General features: G+C 33.9%; 1 protein-coding gene across 2 annotated transcripts in view; it reads left to right on the top strand.

Moving 5' to 3' along the window:
* Window positions 1-731: 731 nt before the first annotated feature.
* The window catches only part of LOC127877702 (atrial natriuretic peptide-converting enzyme-like), a 52,193-nt gene continuing 39,796 nt past the window's right edge, over window positions 732-13,128 (top strand). The window contains exons 1-2 of one of the 2 annotated variants that reach the window (XM_052423830.1): window positions 732-840; window positions 11,731-12,046. In XM_052423830.1, coding sequence (XP_052279790.1) covers window positions 11,752-12,046 — 295 coding nt within the window. In that variant the 5' untranslated portion in view covers window positions 732-840; window positions 11,731-11,751. Of the gene's footprint in view, window positions 841-10,765; window positions 10,901-11,730; window positions 12,047-13,128 lie in introns of those variants that run through there. The other variant, XM_052423831.1, reaches the window with a different exon arrangement.

The raw sequence follows: 13,128 nt of genomic DNA, 5'->3' as shown, positions 1-13,128 counted from the left end.
GATTGCATCGAAAGGCTAAGGCTCTCGAGTCCGTTTCCTGGGCCTAGAACCAGCACTTGGTGTTTTTTGGGTGTTTTTTTTTTTTTGGGAGGGGGGGGTCCTTAAGAACGCTCCCACGGTGGAGATCGAACCCGTTAACTCCCGGTCGCTAGGCGGACACCATAACCATTACACCACGGCGACCTGATACCATTTTTGTATTGGTCAATTGCACGAAATGCATTATCATAGAACTAATACCGGCCTCTTTCATTTGGTGTTTTCGCCAATTGTCGACCGTTATAAATACATAGTTGGTTAGTTGAATAATTTTTTACTTGGGTTCGATTTTTAATGTTATTCGTTTACTGATTTTGCAATTTCAGCTCAAATGACATTTGTGCGCTCGTTATATTGTGAATCACTGACTAAAGTCATCTATTCAAGTGAGAAAACTTAATTTTCTCACATTACATGATACGGGTTACTACATGGGGCTAAGTCTCGTCCGTATTTTGGCAAAACATAACCGATTTAATGCCTTTTTATATGTCCAAGAATAGATTTAACTATAGATTGGCGTATTAAACATGTATGTTTTTCAGTCTTTTCACTTAAGATATATAGATACTACGGATGTACATGCATAATGTATAGAAAACTTGAATGATTCGCATGTTGTTTAAATGTGTATACTAGAAAACTTGAATCATTGGTGGTAATACTTTCGTTTTGACTGAAGAGTGATCCCCCTTTGTTCTGCAGACGATATTGTGAACTTTTTACACCTGTTCAGCGACGAAATAAAATGGAGATAAAAATCAGCTATTTACGATATCATCTTTCGCTCCGCCATTATGGGTGGGTAATAGCTTTTTTGTGTTGTTCCTCTAACAGTATTTTAATTCTTGTAGCCTCGTAATTAGCTAACTGTCAAGAGTCGGACAGAAATGCACCAGGTTTGTTCATGTACAATACGTTGACATTTCATTCTTCAGTTTAATTTTTTGCAGCACATGTACACAGGAACACAAAATTATTTTAACTATGACTTAGTGGGTTTATGGGTTTGAGCAGGAGAATATGGTAAATGAATTTTGTAGATTCTATGTGTATTATTTCTGATATTAGATAACACACGTAGTGTGGGAGTACCTGTAATGCTCAACAGGTATCAATAATAAAACACATTTACTAATTTTTACTTAAGTTGAAATCTTGATGGATTGAATAAAATTTATCTTTTAATGACTATGAGAAAAATATTAGCCTCATTTCTATATAGCCATCAAATGTTTAAAAACCAATGAATTTTTTATTTAAATGAAATAATCACATTTACCAAAGATATTTTTTATTTAAATGAAATTATCACATTCCCCCTTCACTTTAATATTTGTTTAAGATTAATCTCAAAGTAGGAAAGGGGATATGGTTTCTGTCTAGTGACAAGGACCAAAGACACCAAGCACTTGTTCTACCCAGGACTTGAGAGCATTTCAATAGACCCTTTCAGTTATTGCCAGTTTTTAATTATATCCCTTGTGTGACGTCATGCGGTGATAATTGAGTGTATCGATTGTAAACAAGAACAGAAATCTTCGTATTCTTTCTTATAGTAAGACTTTTATAAATGATGTTTAAAAATAATTAATGAAACATATATTTATTTGATCACATAAGTGGTGTGGATATTGTTGTTGTTCATCAGCGATCGAGATGCGTTTAATCAATTGTAAAACAAAGCCCTAAACAAGCGGAATACATAACAATTGTTAAATTTTATCATTTTCTTTTCCATTGAATGGACTTTTGTTTCATTTACATTGAATGACAATATTAATAAATGTTAGCATACAGGGGTTTTTCTTATTTTGGGAAAAGGAGTCTGACCAAATTGTTAATTTTAAGCTCGACTATTATATATGAAATATATATAGTGGAGCTATACCTACTCACCCTGGCGTCGGCGTGAGCGTTTGCGTTAGCGTCTGCGTAAGTGTCTGCGTTAGCGTGCAAATGTTAAAGTTTTCGTGCAAGAGCAGACAACTCTATCAAGCATTTTGTCATAATTATGGCCCCTTTTCCACTTAGAATATGCAGCAAATGTTAAAGTTTTCGTACTACCCCATTTATTTTAATTGTCCCTTGACATATTGCTTTCATATTTTGCATACTTGTTTACCAACATCACCCCAACCTGTAAACAAGAGCAGACAATTCTTTCAAGCATTTTGTCTTAATTATTGCCCCTTTTTTACTTAGATTTAGCAATAATATATGCATATTATTGCTAAATCTATGTTAAAGTTTGCGTACTACACCAAATATTTGCTATATCCTTTGACATATTGCTGTTATATGTTGCATACTTGTTTACCAACATAACCCCAACCTATAAACAAGAGCAGACAACTCTATCAAGCATTTTTTCATTATTATGGCCCCTTTTCCACTTAGAATATGCAGCAAATGTTGAAGTTTGCGTACTACCCCGAATATTTTCGCTGTTCCTTGACATATTGCTTTCATATTTTGCATACTTGTTTACCATAATGACCCCAACCTATAAACAAGAGCGGACAACTGTATCAAGCATTTTTAGCTCATCTATTTTTGGAAAAAAAAATTATGAGCTATTGTCATCACCTTGGCGTCGGCGTCTGGTTAAGTTTTGCGTTTAGGTCCACTTTTGTTATAAAGTATCAATGCTTTTGCATTCAAACTTGGTACACTTACTTACTATCATGAGGGGACAGGGCAGGCAAAGTAAGATAACTCTGGCTTGCATTTTGACAGAATTATGTGCCCTTTTTATACTTAGAAAATTGAAAATTTTGGTTAAGTTTTGTGTTTAGGTCCATTTTATTCCTTGAGTATCAAAGCTATTGCTTTCATACTTGCAACACTTACTAACTATCATAAGGGGACTGTGCAGGCAAAGTTATGCAACTCTGACTGGCATTTTGACAGAATTATGTGCCCTTTTTATACTTAGAAAATAAAAAATTTGGTTAAGTTTTGTGTTTAGGTCCACTTTTTTCCTAGTGTATCAAAGCTATTGCTTTCATACTTGCAACACTTACTAATTATCGTAAGGGGACTGTGCAGGCAATGTTATGTAACTCTGACTGGCATTTTGACGGAATTATGGGCCCTTTATACTTAAAATTTGGTTAAGTTTTGTGTTTTGGTCCACTTTACCCCTAAAGTATCATAGATATTGCTTTCATACTTGGAACACTCGCAAACTATCATAAGGGAACAGTAAAGGACAAGTTGCATAACTCATTTTTACGGAATTATGGCCCTTTTTTGACTTAGTTACTTTGAATATATGGTTACATTTTGTGTTTAGATCCACTTTACTTCTAAAGTATCAAGGCTATTGCTTTTAAACTTCAAATGCTTCCATGCTATCATGAGGGTACTGTACCTGGCAAGTTGAATTTTACCTTGACGTTTTAATGACCTTTACTCTCAAGGTCAAATTATTAAATTTTGCTAAAATTGCCATAACTTCTTTATTAATGATTAGATTCAATTGATACTTTGACCAAACAACTCTTACCTGACATACCACAATTGACTCCACCCAAACCATCCCCAACGCCACCCCCCCCCCCCCCCCCCCCAATCCCCCTCAATCCCCCCCACCATTATTTTTTTTTTAATTAAAGATCATCTAATAAATGACCACAACACCCTCACACTATACCACCCCCTAAGCCCCACCCCCAAAAAACAATTTTTATGCCCCCGGTATGTCGGTCCGTCTGTCCATAACTTTTTTAATATTGAAGATAGCAACTTGATATTTGGCATGCATGTGTATCTCATGGAGCTGCACATTTTGATTGGTGAAAGTTCAAGGTCAAGGTCATCCTTTAAGGTCATCCTTCAAGGTAAAAAAAAAAAAAAAAAAAAATTAAAAGTGGCGTTCTCATGAAGCTGCGCATTTTGAGTGGTGGAAGTTCAAGGTCGTCCTTCAAGGTCAAGATCATCCTTCAAGGTCAAAGGTCAAAAAACAAATAAAAAAATTCAAAGCGGCGTTATCATGAAGCTGCACATTTTGAGTGTGGAAGTTCAAGGTCAAGGTCATTCTTCAAGGTCATCTTTCAAGGTCAAAGGTAAAAAAAAATAGATTCAAAGCGTTATCATTAAGCTGCACATTTTAAGTGGTGTAGGGTCAAGGTCATCCTTCAAGGTCAAGGTCATTCTTCAAGGTCAAAGGTCAAATGAAAATTTTAAAAATCAAAGCGGCGTTATCATGAAGCTGCACATTTTGAGTGGTGGAAGTTCAAGGTCATCCTTCAAAGTCATCCTTCAAGGTAAAAAAAAACAATCAAAGCGGCATTCTCATGAATCTGCACATTTTGAGTGGTGGAAGTTGAAGGTCATCCTTCAAGGTCAAGGTCATCCTTCAAGGTCAAAGGTAAAAAAACAAATAAAAAATTTAAAAGCGGCGTTATCATGAAGCTGCACATTTTGAGTGGTGGAAGTTCAAGGTCATTCTTCAAGGTCAAGGTCATCCTTCAAGGTCAAAGGTAAAAAAAAATATCAAAGCATTATCATGAAGCTGCACATTTTGAGTGGTGTAGGTTCAAGGTCAAGGTCATCCTTCAAGGTCAAGGTCATCCTTCAAGGTCAAAGGTCAAACAAAATATAAAAAAATAAATTCAAAGCCGTGTTATCAGGAAGCTGCACATTTTGATTGGTGGAAGTTCAAGGTCAAGGTTATCCTTTAAGGTCAAGGTCATCCTTCAAGGTCAAAGGTCAAAAAAATAAATAAATAATTTCAAAGTGGCGTTCTGACATGAAGCTGCACATTTTTAGTGGTTGAAGTTCAAGGTCAAGGTCATTCTTCAAGGTCAAGGTCATCCTTCAAGGTCAAAGGTCAAAAAAATAATAATTTCAAAGTGGCGTTATCATGAAGCTGCACATTTTGAGTGGTGGAAGTTCAAGGTTATCCTTCAAGGTCAAGGTCATCCTTCAAGGTCAAAGGTCAAAAAAATAACATTTCAAAGCGGTGTTCTCATAAAGCTGCACAAATTAGAGTGGTGGAAGTTCAAGGTAAATGTCATCCTTCAAGGTCAAAGGTAAAAAAATAAAAATTTCAAAGCGGCGCAGTACGGGGCATTGTGTTTCTGACAAACACATTTCTTGTTTTTTTTTCAAACATGGTTAAAAAACACAAATATTTATTTTTATTATTTTATTTTTGAAATACCGTCCAACCATCCCACCCAAGAACACCCCCCCCCCCCCCCCCCCCCCGATTTTTTTTTGCATTGGAAGAAAATGTAATAAATGACCACACACTATACACCCCTCTCCAGTCCACCCCTCCCTCCTTTGTGATTGAAATTGAGATAGGTCCCTACACCTTTAAAAAGAGAAATAGATGAGCGGTCTGCATCCGCAAGGCGGTGCTCTTGTTAAATAATTATTGCCCCTTTTATACTTAGAATATGCATATTATTGATAAATCTGTTATACTTTTCGTACTACCCCAAATATTTCCTATATCCTTTGACATATTGCTTTTATATTTTGCACACTTGTTTACCAACATTACCCCAGCCTATAAAGAAGTGCACACCACTGTATCCAGCATTTTGACATACTTATGGCCCCTTTTACACTTAGATAATTGAACATTTTGCTTTAATTGCCATAACTTCTTTATTTGTGATCACATTTTATTATTACTTTCACAAAACAACACTTACCTGAAAACCACAATGGATTCCACCCAAACAATACCCCATGCCCCTACCCAGAATCCCTTCCCCCCCCCCCCAACCCCCCCCCCCAAATTATTTTTTTAAACATCATCTAATAAATTACCACACCCCACATAATACCCCCCCCAACCCCCCCCCCCCAATTTTTTTAACAACATTTAATAAATTACCCCACCCCAAATTATACCCCCCTCTCAACCCCCTCTCACCCCCCCCCCCCCTACCCCCCCCCCAATTTTTTTTTCCTTTTTTTATTTTTGAAAGATCGTCTAATAAATGACCACACCCCACATTATACCCCCTCTCACCCCCCCCCCCTCCCCAAAAAAAAAATAATAATTTTTTAATATATTATTGAATATGAACAATTTCCCCATGATGGCTTACATTATACTGTCAAGCACTCGAATAGTCCAGCGCGCTGTCCTCTGACAGCTCTTGTTATCGACTAAATTGGCCATTTTGGGAATTTTTGCTTCAATGAAAGGGCTCATTTGGGAAATAATTGTGAATTTATCATGCTTAAATAATTCAGTGGTATAAACAGATGCAATATTGGACATGTTCAACGTTTATTCAAGTACTTCAGTTTAAAACCTTATAGCAGATATTTTTTACCAAAACAAACACTTGTTAGTCACACAAGTTATAAGACACTTCATTCTAAAAAAAAAAAATTTTTGTTTTTTTGGAAATTGGGTTTCGGATTGGGTCCGTTTGCTTTGGGAGTGCCTCCATTTTCCGGAGGCGCAGACAGTGCTGAAAAAACCCTGGCATACATGCGGAAAAGAACTCTGCATATTATGCAAATTGAACTGTCTTTGCATGTATATTGAAATCTCTTTACTAATGATAAGGAGTGATACAAATCTAGCATTTTATGATCAATAAATTCTATATATTTAATTTATTTAACGCAAGTATTGTTTACCCTTTTGTGATTGCTTGTTTTCATGATGGTGTTTTGTACACTGAAATAACGTACTTAAATCTATACACGTAATAGCGGAGTTTACATTAGTTTTTGCTGGTACCTGTTAAATACCTCAATTGCATAGCAGTTAAATTGCACAATATTTTAAATTAATTCATAGTTATTAAACACTGTATTATAATTTATTATTATGATTAAACTGGATAATATATAAACGCTTGTTCCTGTAAATCCATTTCCGATAATGTCTGCATTCTTTTTAATGTTAAAATATTTTATTGAAGCAAATGTTCAGTATTTTGGCTTTTAAATTTTGCTAAAATGACTGCTAAATATGCCAAGGGGGGGAAGACATGGGGGTATCATAAATTGTGTTTAATTACCAGACAATAGGCTGCAACATGTGTTTTATGCAGGGACCCAAGTATAGGTCCCTGGGTTTAGGACACCTTGTTTTCTTTGTAATTGTCTATGCAGTATCCGATCATAACGAGATACATGTAATCGGGTTGTGATGAACTAAGGTGCATAAAAACACCCGGATAAAAATGCTGCAACAAAGAGTGTCAACATTGGTGTGAACAATTAAATCAAACAATTATATTATTCAAGATAATTTATTTTATGTGTAACAAGGTACGTTTTTTCAGACAAATAAAGTTTCAAATCATGCAGGTACAATATGTTGCGTAAATCGATCTATTTAATTGTTGTTTGTTTTCATCATTACTTTTTTTCGTTTGTTAAATTTAATTGATTCTGAAATAAGTTCAATTGATGAGAATTTTTTAACAAAAAAATGGTCGCGAAGAAGTGCCAAGTATGGAGATTTTGGTCATAACCACATACCGAGCTCTTACATTGTGTTCTACTCCCGAGTTCGTTGTTAGTAAAAACAAATAATAACAACAATATAATCGTTTCAAATATGCATTCCTTACATGCACATGTTTTATTCAGACATAACTAGTAAGATTTTATTTGATATGTTGCATGATTATCATTACAAACGATGATTTTGTCAGCCTTCCCTTTATGCGCTTATATGAATTCCACCTCTTTTTGCCAACCAGTGGGCGGAGTCTAAACTTTGCAGGTGGGGTGAATTGACACTTCAATTTCAATTTTCAATGGTAAAGGTCATGTTCCCAAGTGGTAAAAAAGCGCTCAATTCATATGCCAATGATCAATACCATTTAAATATAAACGTTCGGAGCTTTTTTCAATATTTGGCATTTTAATAAAATATTTACGTTTAAAGTTTAGTGGTAAGAGTGCAGGATTTGGCTTGCGGCACACAGGGTTATTGAACGGAACGTTTAATGTATTTTCACGCTTAAATGTACTAAAATGAAATATGCCAAAAGCGATAGCTTTAATAGGCTTCACTATACTAAAAAATGAAATATTTGTGCAATTTACGCATATACAGTATAGTGCAAGAGACGTTGATATTATCAGCGACACTGTACAATTTTCTTTCTGGCGGATTTTGTATCATCTCATTACGTCACATCTGGCTAAGGGACACAACTCTTACACTAGTAAATGCGAATAACTGAAAGGGTCTATAAGCCTAAGGCTTTTGCTGCAATCCAGCAAAACTTAGGTTTACATTTAAGTTTGAACTAAAGTATTGTAACAAATCAATCTTTAAGTATTGTATAAGTTTGATCTTAACCATATATAAATCTAATACTCTAATTTACATAATACTTTTGCAGTTCCAATGTCTTCTCATATGATATTTTATTGTTTGATAGATCAGTGTTGTTGTTTTTTTTTCATTCAAAATTTAGTCCAGTAATCGGCCCCATTCCCAATGGAAAAAAGTATATATTTATCCTAAATGGGAGCGTAAAATTAGCAATGGAAAGTTAAAATAAAAATTCCCATCCATATGTTCAACAACTTAGTAAATATAATACTGAAAACACTTGATCGACCATCTTGTATTCTCAATTTTGAAGCATTTTTTTAGCAAAACAACAGCACTAATTTCCCAATTTCAAAACATATATATATATATATATATATATATATACATATATATATATATTTACACAAATTATTTGCTCAATCTTATTTACATGCAAACTTAATTAGGATCTTTATTTTATTGGTTTTTATTATCTTTTAACTGTATTTTGCATTTTGTGATATTAAAATGTGTGTTTTTGTTGCATCATTATCTTTTCCTGTAGCATATTGCTGTATCAAACAATTCCATTTGTTGTGGATAGGTTTAAATTGTTTTAACAACCTCTTGAAGATTGCTTATAAGATGTAGTAGATAAATGTTATCTCACATATTTTTATGCCCCCCTTCGAAGAAGAGGGGGTATATTGCTTTGCATATGTCAGTCTGTCCGTCAGTCGGTCTGTCGGTCGGTCCGTCCACCAGGTGGTTTACGGATGATAACTCAAGAACGCTTGGGCCTTGGATCATGAAACTTCATAGGTACATTGATCATGACTCGCAGATGACCCCTATTGATTTTGAGGTCACTAGGTCAAAGGTCAAGGTCACAGTGACCCGAAATAGTAAAATGGTTTCTGGATGATAACTCAAGAACGCTTAGGCCTAGGATCATGAAACTTGATAGGTAGATTGATCATGACTCGCAGATGACCCCTATTGATTTTCAGGTCACTAGGTCAAAGGTCAAGGTCACAGAGACAAAAAACATATTCACACAATGGCTGTCACTACAACGGAGGCCCATATGGGGGGCATGCATGTTTTACAAACAGCCCTTGTTGCCATAAAGTCATCATAATAAAATATGTTCACAATGTTTATATTTTGAAGGTACATTTACAGACAAAACCACATCTAAAAATACTATCATATCCACAGGGAATTTAGATTTTTAGATTTTTAAATAGTTTTGAGTGTTTGTAATTAATTATGATGGGTGCAAAAGGATGCAAGCTATGAAATGTGTAAGATAACAAGCATGTGTTGTCTCTGACACCTGTGCTCATTGTGAGGGTGTGGGGCATGAGTACAATTGCACAGAATGCTGCAGTGAAAAAAGGTGGTATTACAACTACCAGTGTTACTCTACTAACCACACCTAGTTGGTTGATGGTAGGGTATAGGTTGTTAATTAATTGCCCAAAATATTGTGGTTAATGAAAACAGCTGGAAACTGGTGTAATCCATTTCTTAACCACAAACTCAATGTTAAAAGATGGAAAATATAATTAAATAAGCCAAATCAAGAATAGTTTCAGTATAATGAATTCAATTGACGGGGGGTTTATATCTTTACTGTTTGAACTTTTTCATGTTTACCGCTATGAAATATCAATGAAACTTAATTCACTTGTAAAGTTTTGTTCCTCAGCTTTTCACTGTGCATTTTTGCAGAGAATGTAGTCAGTATATCAGTAAATAGAGGCAGTTTTTAAGAACATAGACAGTAATCCAGTGTGAAGACAGTGTTTGAGTTTGTTGTTGTTTTAACACTTGTGATAAACAAATTCAGACATTTATTGTCATTTATTTTATTCCATATTTTATGACACTCGTAAAGAAATTTCCTTAGAAAAATAGCGTTAGATATGCTATATTAATGTTTGATTCTATTTTAACATGTATAAATTTAGCATGTACGCATGCATAGATTCAGTGATCACAAACAAATATCCCAATTGAAATCTCAGATAATACAAATTTACAAAAGTAATCAATCAAGATTGTATTATGGAAAATGGCATTTTATCATATGTTATCAGATATGAAATCAGAATGTGGTTTTAGAACTTTTGGGCTGTAATTAATTTTCAATAAGACAAACTGTAAATTTTCTTTTGTTTCACAATTATTACAGTTTTAAATGCTGAAACTAATTATTGTCCTTCGATTTGACTAGTTTGTTTTTTTTAAATAAAAACTGAGATGATTTTCTATTCCTCTCATGGTTTAAGAGGATATACGGTAGTACGATGTACCATAATTGGGTAGGATAACGTACCTCAAGTAGAATACATAATAATGCTATGTGTCATGTTACCTATTTTGACTCATTGGTTTTCATTGGTCTTGCTGTGTGGTGTATGTGTTGGTATTTAAATTCATTGACAATGCAGATTACTCCTCATTTATTGAGAGAGCTCGCTATCAGGAAGAGCTTTTAATGTCCGAAGTGATGATTGATGCAACGTGCCTTATTGGATTTAATGGAATTTTCTGACAGAGTATTGCATTAGTATTACGTTTGTCTTAAGAAAGGTATGGAATTAAAAAAGGAATATGTCTTGGGTGTATAAACTTCTATATGTCTGTCCAATTTTAATCATTCATTTACTCATTCATTCATAAAAGCATTGAAAGGTTCTTTTTGAGAAGTTTTTTTATTTGATCTGATTTCTAATTAATTTTATGAAACAATCAGAGTGCATAGTAATTTACATTTAGATTGTGCTTATTTTTATGAGAACGGAATGCGTTGTTGGCCATGCAAACAATTCTTAGACGAGGACTTAACAATTCTTATTAAATATTCAATTATAACATAAAATATAATATGTGCTAAACGCTACATGAGTTTGAAAAATGTATCCCTCGTAACTTTTAGAAACTCTTAGGCAATAGTGTATATGCAATTTCAGCTGTTGTGTTATTTTATGTTAAGTAACTTTATGTACCAACTATTTGATTGAGAAGTAATATATTGCAGCATGCTGCAGATGTAGACAGGCTAAAATAAATAGTGCAGACCCTGCAGCAATCGATTCCTGAAAGCATTTTCCTAACATGACATCATTTTATGCATCTCTGCTTCACATTTTAAAGTCCATTCATATAATGTTTGTTCAAATTTCTCATAAAAGTAATTTTGTATGGATTCAAAATTGCTTTATTATTGTTATCTAAATGTTTTAATTCTTCACTGGTGAACATGATTTGAAAATGAATAGTTTTATACTTGGCATTGTAATAGACTGAGGGAAAATGCTCAAATTCAAATCCACACATAAATGTTGTTATAATAAGAAGAAATTTATTTTGCTGGTGCTTATTTTGTATTGAAAAATTAATGTATTTTTGTTTTTCTTCAGTTTCCTTCTGATGGGACCACAATGGAACATTACAATGAATCATCCGTTAATTTGTTGTCTGTGAAAAGAATGAACGGAAACCATCCACCTTTAAACAATAATCTAGATAAGGACATTGAAAAGTCCTCAGAAAACAACAATGTGTTGTCTGTCAACAAACTGTACGAACTGGAATCGTTTACCCCCGAAGACCTTAGTGAAAATTCTGACTTATCAAATCTACGTTGTAAAAGATGGTTTTATTTGTGTGCGGGAGTTGTGATAATGTTTATGATAGTGCTGATAGTGGGAATTATCGTGTTTTTTAAATTATCAGGTAAGCATTTACATTTTTATATTTTATTAATTATTTGGATATTTAATTGAATTTTCAAACATTGTATAATTGTTGAATTAAGAACTCCTTGTTATTGAAAAGCAATTACAATGTATATACAATGTGTTAAGACAAATTTGAATTTTTTTAAACTAAATATTTTATTCTAAAACTCTTTAAAGATGAAAAATCCTGTATTTCTTTTCTAAATGTTAGTTTACTGCAGCTAGCCCAATTATGATTAAGCAAGTGTTACAAGATGCTGATTACATGACTGACAAATGCAGCAGTTATAAATATTTTTTGCATAATTTACTGCCAGTCTGGATGGGCAAACTACAGAAAAACTAACACAACAACATTATTTTCTCATCCTTCTGTTATTAATATATGCTAAATGTGGAGTCACTTGATTGACATAAATTACATTTGTTCTGTCATTGAATGCATGCAGTTGGGGATAGACTAAATACTAAATCAGTCGGATTATATACTGCTCATTTGTTTGAGTAACTACTTTGATAATACTAATATTTCTAGAATATAAAAGAAATCACTCTCTGGTTTTGTTAGTTGCTGGCAGTTTTACCTATGAGGTGAAAAATAAAAACTTCATGGTGAATTTTCTTCATGCTTAACCCTTTGCATGCTAGGAATGTGGCGTCTGCTAAAATGTTGTCTGCTGAATTTCTAAAATTAGCATTTTCTTCGATTTGTTTTCACAGAATACTATCAGAATAGCAAACTGTTTGGATCCTGATGAGACGCCACGTTCTGTGGCGTCTCATCTGGATCCAAACGGTTTCCAAAGGTGTTCAAAATTCGGTTCCAGCATTGAAAGAGTTAAAATTTAGCAATGACATGTGCATGGTTTTCTGCCTTGGTAAATTATCCTATCACTTCTTATTGGATGTGAAAATGATAGTTTAATAATATATGCAGAGATGTTTTTGCCCCATTACAGTGGGTTTTTTGTTCAAATTAGGGGCTGGTATTAGACCTCATTCTCAATAAAAAATATATATACATATTTGTTTTTCCTAAATAAAACCTAAAAATTAAACTTGATTTTCAAAAAAAAA

This window comes from Dreissena polymorpha, chromosome 4, assembly GCF_020536995.1.
Source record: "Dreissena polymorpha isolate Duluth1 chromosome 4, UMN_Dpol_1.0, whole genome shotgun sequence".
Classification (NCBI taxonomy): Eukaryota; Metazoa; Mollusca; class Bivalvia; order Myida; family Dreissenidae; genus Dreissena; species Dreissena polymorpha.
This window is presented reverse-complemented; position numbering and strand designations above follow the sequence as displayed.